The sequence below is a fragment of the Malaclemys terrapin genome, chromosome 9, assembly GCF_027887155.1.
Source record: "Malaclemys terrapin pileata isolate rMalTer1 chromosome 9, rMalTer1.hap1, whole genome shotgun sequence".
Taxonomy (NCBI): domain Eukaryota; kingdom Metazoa; phylum Chordata; order Testudines; family Emydidae; genus Malaclemys; species Malaclemys terrapin.
The window spans coordinates 88,543,779-88,558,635 of NC_071513.1; the positions used below are offsets into that span (position 1 = coordinate 88,543,779).

Consider the following 14,857-nt stretch of genomic DNA (forward strand, 5'->3'; position numbering starts at 1 on the left):
AGCCAATCTTGATCTTTCAGGCAGCTAGAAGTATTTTATTGCCAACACAGCAATATTTTCACTTTTTACGTGATAGGTCACATTACCAGGATTAGCAGGTTTGTATTCCCATCTGTAACCTTTCAATGTAAGCATCTGTAACCTTTCGATGTGTAATCCTCTCCTACAAAGGTTGCTGTAAAGAGGACATTTCTCTGGTTTTACAGAAAAGCAGGCCATGGAGAAATTGACAGATTTTCTAAGCCGTCTAGTGGATTCAGATGCATATCTTCCATTAGTTGTAATGTGTCCAAATCCCCTACAATGCTTTGAAAATCTACCAATTCACAAACCAAAAAGTAACAGATCTCAGACCTCAGCCAAAGCTACCCTTAGACATAAGAAATACAAATGACTCTCTGGAGCCCTGTGATTTTGGGTAGATTCAGCAACTAATGGCTGGAATCTATCTGCCATCAGCAGGACTGAATGAGGATGATGGCTGAAGTTCTAATTCTTGCTTTCAGTTTAACAAAATATAAGGTCAGACATGCCCTGATTTGACAAACTAAGCTGTTTACCATACATTGGACCTGATGCTATTCTCATTTCCACTGGGGTAATTCACAAGTAGTCACCGGAGATACATCTGTATGAGATCATTGTACAGCTACAGCCACATTTGGACCTGAGCTGGCTTCTCATGGAGCTAGTGCACTAAAAATAGTCACGTAGCCACAGTAACATGGGCAGTGGCTGGTTCAAAGCCAAACGAGAGCTAGGATTCCGTTTGAGACTGGAAGATGCCAAAATCTTGATAGCTGATATTATATGTCAGGCACCCTGGGCTTAAATATCACACGATTAGCTGCCTTTTACAAGATTTCTGCCACATGCAAACCAACAAAATAAATAATAAATAAATAAAGATAAATCTCTCCCAGTTTTTTTAGCTAACTGATAATCAAAGCATTGGTTTGGACTCAGAAAATTGATTCAGAGCCTTTTCTCAGCTCTTTGCCTAAAATCATCTTCCCCCTGGACTTGAGGTTCTGGCTTATATCTAGTAGCAATAAGCATTTTTACTATTTGAGGATTATTTAGCGGCTTATGACCTCAAATTGTACTCTAGTAAGAAATCCATATCACAAAGCTTACACTTTTTAGCCATCTCAGATAGTGCCCATGCTAGGGACAGAGGTCGCCAGGGATGTCTATTCAGTATCCTTCACAAGCACCAAATTCAAAAGGAGCCAAACCGTGCATCCCTCACTCAGTCCTCCCATGACTATCAGCAACAATCAAACCAGGGATCTTCAGCACAAACCCCAGCCACCTGGGTTGAGGAATAACTCCGCTAGCTGTTTGTAAGTAGCAGGCTGTTACTGAGCCAGCAAAGTACAATTGATTAAATTTCTACTGAATTTAAGTGAAGAATAAGTCTATATGCCACTGTATTTAAATTAATTTATTATAACTGTGCCCCCTCCTCAAAAAAAGGACCCACAACATTCTAGTGTATGTAATTTTTGGAAAACTGAACCATTTATTCTCAATCTTTTCCTAATATTTAAGTCCTGATAATCCAATCACCACCTCCGTAGAATTCCCATTGAGTCCAGGATAATGGGCCTTCTATTATAAATGTTTTCATGCTTTGGTACGTGAAAAATATCCAGATTTAATCATTCTGTTCGGATATGAAAAAAATGGGGCGGACTTCCCTGACCTTTTCTCCAATGAGAGTCTGATGTAACCCCATTGAAGCAAATTGAAATTCATTTGGCATAAAACAGAAGAGAACAAAAGTGTGCGTTTCCTGTCTTCTTAAGAAGTTCTAATTTGTTCACATATTGTAAGTTATGTACCTCAGCCAGCAGCATATTAGCTACGCCAGCCCATGCAGTAACAGAGTCAGCCTTGCATAATAATGATGTCCCCAATTCCCAATTCCTGGATGATATATTAGGCAATAAATATTAGGCTACCTGTAACTAGAGTATGTGGAGGTAAAAACGCAGCACATAGGATGTCATCTTGATGCTGTATTCCTCCTTTCCATTCTGCAGGCAGAACAAAAAACTGAGTCAAGTTGCTCAGTCGGAAGACAGTAATTATTCTAATAAAAGAGACATGCAAACAAAAGAAAAGCATAAGTGAACCTAGTCATATCTGACCACTTCAAAAAATGCCATTGGTATCTTTTTAATATAATCATTTACTCCAATAATCTTGAGTGGAAAAATTTTTAAGCTCTATCCTTTTGCTTTCCTTTGCCACTGAAATTCTTCTGTGTTACAATCCAAGCATGATACTTTTAGCAGCTATTGTTCTATCATTCTGCCAAAACAAAATGCTGAATCTGTCCCCATCATAGCACATACTGTTCCCTGCAGCATTAGTATTAAGGGGATATATTCTCTAACCAGAGCTGAGACATGATGAAACATTGTACTGATTCTAGAAAGTGTGGAAAATACAATAAAATAAACCTGCAGATTTTGACATTTCATGTGTCAAAAACTCCAAAACACATGGGATGTCATCTTCTCTCTCAAGACCTCACTTAAAATCTTTCACAGTAAGAATTTCACTTCCACATCTTCCAGTTGGGGATGCAGCAAAAACTAAGCAAAACTGATGTCCATATCCTAAACAAAGGAATCAGCCCTGCTCCCACTGAAGTCAGTGAGAATGTTCCTATTGATTCCATTGTGGTCAACATCACACGAAGTGTCACTATTTGCAATAATGCAAAATCAAGCATTTCTTGATTTGTGTGTGGTCACTAGTCTTAATGACCAACGTACTTCATGTTCTACATCAGTTAATATCAAAATTATCATTCACTTCTCCTTCCCAGTGACAGAGCAAACACTCTTCTTAATGGCATCTGTTAGCTTTGAATTAGAGATTGTTATTTAATAGAGTGTAAGAAAGCCACCACTAAATCCATTTCACTTAGATTCACAGATCAGGCATCTGACCCACTGATATAAAGATGATGGTTTGTGACAGAGAACTGTACTGGGGTTATGACTTCTAGAGTAAAAAGGTTTTTGATGGTGTCAGTTTCTCTTGGTCAGTTGGCTGTAGCTTAAGATAAATTTAGTACAACATCATACTACCTATGGGACAATGGCATAAGATTCACACCACAACATCATTTTCACCACCTGCAGCCCCACTCCAAAAGGTTCCACACAGGTAGACCCTTGCACTCACACAGAGCTTAATGAAAACCAATGAGGTTTCCCTGGGGACAAGGCTGCACTCATGCAGAGTTCTTTGAAGCAGACAGGAGGAGATGAGGATGGTCCAAATCTCCAGCTTCCATTTACCCACAGGCTGGCAGGGAACAAATTGAACCAGCTAACAAAAGTTCTTCCTCCCTCGCATCACAGTCGGATGAAATCCATTGTGTAAAGTTAGCACCTCTGCCTTGTCTATCAGAGGGGTGATGGCGTATGGATTATCTTTGAAGATAACCAATCATTCCCAAAAAGATCTGAGAGAGGGAATGTGATATATATATAATTCAGGTAATCTCTACCAACCAGAAATGGAGTGTGGGGGCAGGAGTAGTAACAAAAACTTGATCATCACTTTCTGGAAGGACAATCAGAAAAAGGGCTTGCTTCACTATTGGCAAAATCAGTGCCGCTGTGATCAGTGCAGTGGCATCAATTTAACGGGTCTGGTGAAGATACAGTAAGTCGATGAGAGAGCACTCTCCCATCAACTTCAGTACTCCACTTCTCCAACAGGCAGAAGCTATGTTGATGGGAGAGCATCTCCCGTCAACATAGCATAGTGTAGACACTGCTGTAAGTCAATCTAAGCCACATCAGTTTAAGTTACATAACTTACATAATTTAACTAATGTAATTTAGATCAACTTACCTTGTTAGTTTCAGGTCAGTGTCTTTGTCCTGGTCTAAAGTGATGGACTTTCAACAGGCTGCTGGGAAAAAACCATGCAACTTTTGCTAAAGTGCAAGTCTTTCAGTTATGTCTAATTTATAGATTGTAACAACAGGATTTATCCTTACTGCATGAGGCTTTGCATAGCATCCAGTTCCAACTTGTTTTATTCTACATAAGTTGATTTACACTGATTGTCTATTTCCAATTCCAAATAAAATATGGTCTATTTAAGAGTGCTGGTATCATTGGCTACTGTTGAAGAAAATTTGCCACTAGGGGCTGGTTTTCACTATGGGGAAATCGACGCTGCTGCAATTGATGCAGCAGGGGTCAATTTAGCAGGTCTAGTGAAGACCTGCTAAATCAATGTCAGAGCACTCTCCAGTCAAGCCCAGTACTTCACCTCTCTGAGAAGAGTAAGGTAAGTCACCAAGGCCTGATTAAATGCATTCTAGAATACTCAAGGAGCTGACTGAGGAGATATCTGAGCCATTAGCGATTACCTTTGAAAAGTCATGAAAGACAGGAGAGATTCCAGAAGACTGTAAAAGAGCAAATATACTGCTAATCTATAAAAAGGGAAATAAGGACAACCCAGGGAATTACAGACCAATCAGCTTAATTTCTGTACCCAGAAAGATAATGGAGCTAATAATTAAGCAACCAATTTGCAAACATCTAGAAGATAATAAGGTGATAAGCAACATGGATTTGTCAAGAACAAATCATATCAAACCGACCTGATAGCTTTCTTTGACAGTGTAACAAGCCTTGTGGGTAGGGGGGAAGCAGTAGACGTGGTATATGTTGACCTTAGTAAAGCTTTTGATACTGTCTTGCATGACTTTCTCATAAACAAACTAGGCAAATGCAACCTAGATGGAGCTACTATAAGGTGGGTGCAAAACGGGTTGGAAAACCATTCCAAGAGAGTAGTTATCAGTGGTTCACAGTCATGCTGGAAGAGCATAACAAGTGGGGTCCTGCAGGGATCAGTTCTGGGTCTGGTTCTGTTCAATATCTTCATCAATGATTTAGATAATGGCATAGAGAGTACACTTAAAAAGTTGTGGACAATACCAAGCTGGGATGGGTTGAAAGTGCTTTGGAGGAAAGGATTAAAATTCAGAATGATCTGGACAAACTGGAGAAATGGACTGAAGTAAATAGGATGAAATTCAATGAGGACAAAAGCAAATTACTCCATTTAGGAAGGAACAATCAGTTGCACACATACAAAATGGGAAATGACTGCCTAGGAAGGAGTTTATCTGGGGGTCATAGTGGACCACAAGCTAAATATGAGTCAACAGTGTTACACTGTTGCAAAAAAAAAAAAATGAACATAATTCTGGGATGTATTAGCAGGAATGTTATAAGTAAGATACAAGAAGTAATTATTCCGCTCTACTCTGCACTGATTAGGCTTCAACTGGAGTATTGTGTCCAATTCTAGGTGCCACATTTCAGGAAAGAGGTGGACAAATTGGAGAAAGTCCAGAGAAGAGCAACAAAATGATTAAAGGTCTAGAAAACATGACCTATGAAGGAAGATTGAAAAAATGTGGTGTGTTTAGTCTGGAAAAGAGAAGAGAGGGGACATGATAACAGTTTTCAAGTACATAAGAGGTTGTTACAAGGAGGAGGGAGAAGAATTGTTTTTCTTAACCTCTGAGAATAGGACAAGAAGCAATGTGCTTAAATTGCATCAAGGGAGGTTTTGGCTGGACATTAGGAAAACTTCCCGTCAGGGTGGTTAAGCACTGGAATAAATTGCCTAGGTAGGTTGTGGAATCTCCATCATTGGAGATTTTTAAGAGCAGGTTAGACAAACACCTGTCAGTAATAGCCTAGTCTTGCCATGAGTGCAAGGGACAGGACTAGATGACCTCTCGAGGTCCCTTCCGGTCCTATGATTCTATGAAGTCGACAGGAAAGCGTCTCCTGTCAACACAGCACAGTGAAGACACCGGGGTAAGTCGACCTAAGCTACGTCAACTCCAGCTACATTAGTCACGTAGCTGGAGTAGCGTAACTTAGATCAACATACCCTGGTACTGAAGACAAGACCACCTTAGATAGGTGGTCTCCAACCAGTAGATTGCGATTGACTTGTCGATCCTGAAGCCTCTGCCCGTCGATCGCAATCTCCGGCCACTAAAAGTCCGGCAGTGCAGCGGGACTAAGGAAGACTCCCTGCCTGCCCTGGCTCCGCGTCGCTTCCAGAAGCGGCCATCATGCCCCTGAGACCCTGGGGTGGGGGCAGGGGTCTCCACGCACGGCTCCTGACTGCAAGCACCAGGGAACTGTGGCAATAGAAGCTTCAGGGGCAGTGCCTGCAGAGAGAGTCAATACATGGAGCCATGTGCCCTCTCCCAGGGGCTGCAGGGGCATGCTGGCCACTTCCGGGAGCAGCATGAAGCCAGGGCAGGCAGGGAGCCTGCTTTAGCCCTGCTGTGCTGACGACCAGGAGCTGCCTGAGGTAAGTACCGCCCGGCAGGAGCCCACACCCCAACCCCCAGCACTGAGCCCCCTCCAAGAGCCAGCACCCTGTACCCCCTCCTGCATCCTGAACTCCCTCCTGCACGCCAACCCCCTGCCCTGGGCCTGATCTCCCTCCCGGAGCCAGCACCCCATACTTCCTCCTGCACCCCAACACTCTGCCCCAGTCCAGAGCCCCCTCCTGCACCTAAACTCCCTCTCAGAGCCTGCACCCTGCACCCCAACACTCTGCCCCAGCCTGGAGCTCCCTCCTGCTCCCAAACTCCCTCCCAGAGCTTGCACCCCGTCACCCGTCCTGCACTCCAACTCCCTGCTCCTCCTCCCACCCTCCAAACACCTCGGCCCCAGCCCAGAGCCCGGACCCCCTCTCACACCCCAATCCCCTGCCTCAGCCAAGTGAAAGTGAGTGAGGGTCGGGGGGAGTGAATGACGGAGGGAGTGGGGATGGAGTGAGCTGAGCGGGGCCTCGGAAGGGATGGGGCAGATCCTGGGTTGCACTTAAATTCAAAAAGTGATCTTGTCTGTAAAAGGGTTAGAGACCACTGCCTTAGACATTCCTGAGAGAAGGAAACTAACACTCTGTCCTTAGCAGTACCTGCTTATGCTCCCATTGCCTCAGAAGCATGGGCACAGGAGAGTCCATTCTGAAAGAGCTGCTGAAAGGACGCTGCTCATTTAGAGCAAGGGGAAAGCCTAATAACCAGGAGAAGCATGAGGCTCTGGAGATCTCAGGTAACAAGGCTGAATATTTGCCTGCTTGCCATAAACAACGTGAGGACAGCTAGTCATCAAATGAAAATGATGCAATACCACCAGTGCACTCAGCTCATTTACTTCTCTGTAGTTCGCTATGAATATCACTGCGATTCAGAGTAATGAAGTGAATTTGAGTCACTAATGAGCAATGATTGCTTTGTTAGCATATGTAAGCAGCAGCCATCTTTATAAGGTAAATTTATGTTTCAGACTGAGCCTCAGAACACATGCAATGGGCAGTCTTGATATTAAAAGACACTTTTTCTCCTTTTTTTCAGAACATTGCCTCTGTCTATGACATGTTCATGGTCATTAGTGGGGATTTTCTTTCTGGTTCTATAGCTGTTAAAAGTCAGAAAAAAATATTTGGTTCTCCGAGTTTCAAAGGGGATGACACAAAAGCAATTTATCCCATCCTATTCCCACCCTATTAGAATAATTCTACAGTGAACAACTGCTCTATAAATTACCTCCTTAGGCACAGTAGCATCTGTATTCTCTGATTTTTCTAATTTATGGACAGACTGTATAATGTCTGCATCTGTGTATTGTCTGGATGCAGAAAAGAGAAGTATCTTTTATTTTTTATTCCTGCAGAAGCTCAAGCAACATTAAAGAATATTTTTCCATTAGCAAAAAGCAAAGGGAATAATATTTTATAGGGCCAAGCAAGGCTAAACCTGTGGTAATTACGTGCTTTAGGCACTAATTATACAATGGTCTGAATGTGGACTTAGATTCCAAATGGGATTCAGCTTGGCTTCTAGGGATCCATCATTGCAATGCCACTGCAGTATTGGGGCCTGTAGCAGGGTGGCCACCTGCTCCTGCCTGGAAGGGCCTGAGATAGCCCAGGGAGAAGGTAGCTTGAAGGCTGAGCTGACTGGGGGAAGTGGCTGGAGCTGGGGCCATGCCCCAAACAGACTCAGCAGGCCCTATAAAGGCTGGGAGCCAGGAGCTCAGACAGAGTCTCTCGCTGCACTCAGAGAGAGAAGGGCCTGGCTGCAGGGAGCTGAGACAGAGTACCTGGGTGGAGCAGGGCTGGGGAGCTCCAGCCTGGAAAGCCCCAGGCTGTGGCCTAGTGGAAGGCCAAAGGGTACTGGGGGTTGCAGAGGGCAACCCAGGGGTAGGCCAAGGCAGCAAGTCCAAACCCACCCTTGCCAGTGATGAGTAGGCTGATACTGCAGTCTGCCCCTGTGCGTAGGGTTAGATGAAGACTGGCAGTAGTCTGATACTGAGGCAAGGTGGGGATAGGTGGTGGGGGTTCCCCTGGGAGGGGGAGACACAGTTAAAGGGGCAGTGGGATCCTGGGAGGGACATGGGGGCCAGTGGCAGTAAGGCAGATCACCGGCCTGTAGAGGGCGCTCTGGACTGGATTGAGCTAATTCCCAGGGTAACCAGCAGGAGGCGCCACAGGGGTGAGTCCACACTGTTACAGGGCCCTAGTTTGCAAGAGAGAGCAAATAATTTCCCCAGCTGTGCTGTATCTTTTAAGCAACACACTTTTTCTCCACTGATGTGCAGCCAGATCTAAATCTTTTCCTGAACTGAGTTGCCAACTACTCAGTGAGTTACTGTGCTTGGAAAAAATTAGACTTTGATAGATTTTTATCTCTAGAAACTGAGGCAAAGAGTACATTTTAAGAATATATTTCTTCCTGCATTTTTGAATAATGTATACAGTACCTGTCCCAGCCTGTAACTAAGATAGTCCTCTTTAGTACCATGATCTGGGAAATGTCAACTGCTCGGTCTCTTCCAACATTGAGTTTATGGTGACAGTGTCCATTCAAATCCCAAATCTTCAATTAAAAAAGAAATAAGTTATCCATAACCCTCTCAGTATAGGCAAAGCAGAAAATCATCTGGTAATTTAAGGATCAATGAAGAAATAAATCTGTTGGATCGGATTTGCCTCATACCCTGATGTAACTCAGAGGTAACTGCATTGAAGACAATTCAGTCTTCATCAGAATCAGGCTCATAGGATTGAATAGTAAACGAATAATAATAATGCCTCTCCATAGCTTTTGTATAGCACTTTTCATCTATAGATATCAAGATACTGTAAAAAGGAGGCAAATATTAGCCCCCTTCTATAGATGAAGAAATGGAAAGACAAAGATGATATGACTTGTCCAAGCACAAACAGCAGGGCAGGAATAGAATCCAAGTCTAATTGTCCATTCAGTGCCTGCCTTCCCCGCCCGCTGTCTCTCTCACATGCACATAAACACACACTGTGATGACCTACATGTGACAGTTTCTTTATCCATGGAACCCCTTGAAACCATATGCAAAAGTGCATTTATTTTGCACCTTTGCCTGCCTCACCTGTTCACCGCTAAGCAATCTTTGCTGGGACTCTACTAATATGCCAGTAATTTGAACATATTTCTGACAGCTTCTTCTTAAAAATAAGAATCATTTACCTGCCATAAAAGACTTTTCCCTACCCTACACTGAAGAATTTGTTTAAAAAAAAAAAAAAAAAAAAAATTTATGCTGGTCCAAGATCTTGAATTGACATGTTTGTGTCTTGGACCAGTGACATTTTGAAGGTCTGACCTTTTAAACGTAGCCAGTTGCAAGACTGAGCCTTATAATCATGACAGTCTCATTTAGAGAAAAGCTATTTTGGATACATTTTAAGCCATCTAAAAATTAATTTTAATTTATATTACATTAGGACCTAGAGATCCTACCTGAGATCAAGGCCCCATTGTGCTAGGTGCTGTACAAACAGAGACAAAGAGGTTACAACCTGCATAGAAGAGACAAAGGGCAAGAGAGTTTCCACATGGGAAACAAAGAGACAGTCATTGAGTAACTTGCCCAAGGAATTAAATGGAGATTTCTCAAGTCCAGTATCTTAAGCACTAGACCATAAGTCCTACTTTTCCTGTCACACTGAAATTTGCTCAGTTGGACTCCCAGTAGTTAGGAAGCATCTTTACAGGTGAAGGGAGACAAATAGTTCTCATTTCTAATAAGGGCTTTCTGGCATTCATTTGAGCTGACCTCCATAATTCACTCATGTTTTCACCAATTTATAGTCATCCTATACACAAGGCAATAAGCTCTGTTTATGCCACTCACCCAGGTATGTGCTTCAGCTTGTTATTAATTAATTTACAGTTCATGGGCTCCTGTAAATTAAAATAACATTTAAAAAGACACATGGTTTGGGAAAATATTGCTCAAACATCTCATTTTATGTATAAATCTGTTAGATACAGCAATAATGTATGTATGTAGTGATTTGAAATAAAATGTATTTGCCCTTTAAACACAATACATTCATTTCACAAGTTGGTATTCCATATTCTTACACAGATGTGTGTTTTATATTCGTAGGAGTCCATTGCAAAGGCACTGAAGTAATTTTTCATAAGAATGAGGTTTGTGAAGCTTCCTCTTCAAATTGTACTGACAGTATGTAATACTGAAATAAGACATTTCCATCCTGTAATATTACTGCTGGACAGACTTACCCTGTGCTTCCTGACACTAGCTCAAGACTCTGTCTACATCCTAATTGTGGATTTTCTTCGTTTGTTCTTTGACTAAGGCCTGAGTTTAGAGTGTGGTTTTTTTTTTTTTTTTTTTTACTGAAATAGTTATACTGGTACAACAAGTGGGGACACAATTATACCGGTATAAAGGTAATAGCTTATTCTGCCTACCATATAGGAATAAACTATACTGGTATAAACCACCTTTATGCTGGTATAAGTCACACACACACACACACATTGGGCTGGTTGTGTTGCTTTAACTATGCTAGTATACTTAACACGGTACAGCTTTTGTATTCAGGCAAGCCCTTAGGATGGGTATTTTGGCATGAACTGAAGCCATCACTTTTCCCTCCCACCTCCTAGACACTGAATGTTTTGTCCTTAGGATTTGCACTGCTTGGAAAGAGCAGTGCGCTCCATGGGTAGCATTTAAGGCAGGCCACTTCCAATCAGCCAAGGCCAACAGTATAACTCAGTACAGTCCCAAATTTCAGCGCAGACTCTGGTGTTTAAAAATGTGTTTATTAATCTTGATCTTCTCACATTAGAACCCAGGCAGTCAAGGAAGTAACAAGACGAAGCAATACAGTACATTTTGTCTTGTTATCCAGAAAGGTTTTTTTGGGAGATGCTCAACTGCCAAAAATACCTTGAATGATACCCGAGATGGGCAAAAACTGGAATAATAGATGCAAATTCTGCACCACTCTCCCCAACTGCCAGGTTTTGGCAGAGTTTGGTCCAGATTCCAGAATCTGTGGCTTTGTCTTATCTCTATAATGGGACAGAAATCCAAACATTGGATTTGGATCTGAACTTTATGACTCAGGCTCATCAGTACCACAGACACAGATTAAGCAGCAAGAAAATTGAGAGACAGCATGGCACAGAGGATAGGGCACTGACCTGGGACTCAGGAGACCTGAATTCTATTGCTGGCTCTCCCACTGAACTTCTGTGCTATCTCTGTTATGTCACTTTTCTGTTTTCCCTCCCACACTCTTTGTCTTCTCTGTTTAGACTGTCAGCTCTCCAGAGCAGGGTCCTTTCATATTACGTGTTTGTACAGTGCCTAGCACAACAAGGCCCTAATCTCAGTTGAGACCTCTAGGAGCTACCATAATATAATAAATAGCTAAATCTGACTAGTTATGTCAAAATTAGCCAAGTCTGGGGAAATGGTCTCTCATGTTGGTGATTTTCAGCAACTTCAGCCAATAAAATAGGAAGAGCCAGAAATCTGTTTGGCAAACCTATTAATTTTTTTAAATGGTGTGAATTTAGTGTGCATTAAAGTGAAAAACTAACAGCACTGGCTTAAAACCTGTCATAATGTTGCCCAGTGTTCTGTCAATACATCTATATCCCAATCTTAACAGCATACACCCTTGGTATTAAACACAAGAATCTCTTTAGTAGAAACTAAAGCACAAGTTATTAAATTTTATGGTGGTTTTGTGATGAGGTCAAATTCTCACTGAGATGATTAAGAAGATTTAAAATTCATTTTAACTTTCAATAAACCAAAATTTGAACTGATGTGTCCAGGGGTGAAAGGCTCATGTTTTAACTAACCTAGCCACCATTTCAAAATAGTTGTTTTACAGTCATGCATTGGTTACCACAATAATATGCCCTTGTGTAATGACAAGTGAGTGCTCCAAGAAAAGCAATGGAAATGATTGTCTGGTGATTAAGGCAATAAGGGCCATGTGCTATATAGAGTCATAGATTGTAATGAAACTACTTGGAAGGAAGGAAGGGAGGTAACAAAGAAGGAAGTGTTCTGTAAAGCACTGTGTGTATCCAAAGTGTTAGACAAGCAATTAAATTTAACTGCGTTTTCCCAACAGTGTTAGGATTTCAACCTCTAGTTGCGGAGTTCATCCCATCTCCTCTTTAACAAGGCCAATGGAAAAACCAGCCATTGTTTGGTAGCTGAGTGTTTTGGCACATTGTATCTATGTGGAAAAGACTGCAATGGAAACAAATAGTTTGAAATGTTTTCCCCTCACACCTTTACTGTTCCATCTGTGCTCCCAGTTAAGAGCCTTGTCTCAGTTGCATCCAGTGTCATAGTGCTGATCTCAGCATTGCCATGGCAACCAGTAAACTGTTTGATTTTCTGCCCAGTGTCTATCAGCCAGAAGGTAACAGTAGATCCTGCATCTGAGCTGATTACCTGGGGGGAAAAGCAGAGATTGAGATGGAATTTAAAATCTTTATATATATATATATATATAAAACAATAATCTCATACATATGTGCACTGCACTTATATAATTAGCAACATCTGAAATGCAAATTAGATGATTTTTGCATTGATTTTCCCCGTCTTTTCCCTTTCATCTCGTTACAAGCTTTATCATTCCCCACAATCAAAGTTTATGGGCAAGTCTGTTCCTTGTAAAACCTGTATCCACAGCTAGTTCCAATTAGCCAAAGAGCAATAATTTACTCCCTATTATCCTTCAGCACGGAAGACAGGTGACCAGCTCCCTCAAGAGACAATATCCCAAGTTACATGCGGGAACTAGAAATGTTCTCAGCAGGGATGAAACATGTCCACAGCTCTTCAGCTTGGAATCTTGCAGGCATGCTCGACCAAATGCTTTGTGCTAAGTGGTCAGATAAATCTTCCCTGCTTATTTCAGAGAACTGATCCACCGAGTAATGGATCTTTAAAACTGCATCTCTGGAAGGGGAAATAGTTTAGGGAAGCTCTCAGCATACATTAGCCTCAATTTAGAATTCAGTAGTGAGACCAGCCATTATAAATTAGGAAAAAGTCCATTTGAACAGATTATGGTTATTTCTTTTTTGGCATGCGGTGTGTTAAATTGCTAAAAAGAGATGCACTCACTCTTACTTCCATTTGCTGTATACTTATTGCTGGGTGAAATCTTCAGTCCTTACCCTAGTCCTAATTCAAGCAAGATTCCCACTGAAATCAATGGGAGTTTTGCCTGGAAAAAAAAGCATTCTGGGATTTACTTTTTTTTGCCTTTGATGGTCATCATTAAAAAGGTTAAGGTTCATCAACAGTCACCACACTGGTATCACTGTTATATCCCTATTCTTACCATAAGAAATAACGGTGATATCTCAGTTGGCATGTGGCAACTGTTGGCAAGTGGTGAATTTTTAAATGGCACCCACTCACTATACACATGCTTTTATTTAATCCCTTCCATGTGTAAGTTAATACACAATAATTGCTGAGATTTAGTAGTTCTTCACTCTTTTCAAAATAAGTTTCCTCCTAATTAAAATCAGATGCTCAAAAAGATAGTTGGCTATTTCTGCTAGGAAGGAATCCAATTCCTCCCCCAGAAAATGCTAATCAATGACTTCTCAGCAATCTTAACAAAAACAAATTTCGTTCTGCTGCAATTCACATTTCGAGAAGTTCAAAGACATGTGCCCAATATTGTACCTGCCAGCACCTGTGGAAATTTTATATAGAATAGAACATTAGGGTTGGAAGAGACCTCAGGAGGTCATCTAGTCCAATCCCCTGCTCCAAGCAGGACCAGCACAACTAAATCATCCCAACCACTTATCTTCATTCATAATACCTCTGAACACAAACACAATGAAGTACAGCTTCTGCACAGCTCATGTTCTCTGACCTTAAACCATTATGGAATTATTCCAATGACAGGTTTTTTTTTATTAGTTCCTGGCAAAATAAATAAATAATGGACTTCCTTGATTGTTTAAAAAAAAAAAAAGACTATAAATCCACTGAAATAAGGTAACTTCCCTTCAAATTTTAGTAATTAAATGAGGCTCTCTCACTGAGAAGCAATATACTGCAAACTTATTGTGTTAAATTAGCTATGTTGCTCATGTCCTTAAAAGTACCACCCAAAAAGGAGACCCAAATTGAACTATAATTATAACCAAGTCTGCTTTGAATATAAGTTCTGCGATTTGCCTGTGTTATTCTAAACTCTTAATCTATTATCCAAGGAGTCCTAGATAATTTAAATAAGCAGTGTGAGACAAGACAGCATTGTCTAGCCGTTAAGACAGGAGTGGGAGTCAAGAAATGTAAATTCTGTTGCTGACTGCCTCGGCCTTACTGTATGATTTTGGGGGAGTCCCACAACTTGTGTGTGTCAGTTTTCCCCATCTGTAGGATGGAGTTAATAATACCTACTTACCTC

At 41.5% G+C, this 14,857-nt stretch overlaps 1 protein-coding gene across 1 annotated transcript in view; it reads right to left on the reverse strand.

Moving 5' to 3' along the window:
* Positions 1-14,857, reverse strand: part of WDR49 (WD repeat domain 49) — a 70,572-nt gene that overhangs the window by 16,049 nt on the left and 39,666 nt on the right. The window contains exons 8-10 of the mRNA XM_054040513.1: positions 12,703-12,867; positions 8,851-8,966; positions 1,968-2,098 (exon numbers count right to left, since the gene is read on the reverse strand). Coding sequence (XP_053896488.1) covers positions 1,968-2,098; positions 8,851-8,966; positions 12,703-12,867 — 412 coding nt within the window. The remainder of the gene's footprint in view (positions 1-1,967; positions 2,099-8,850; positions 8,967-12,702; positions 12,868-14,857) is intronic.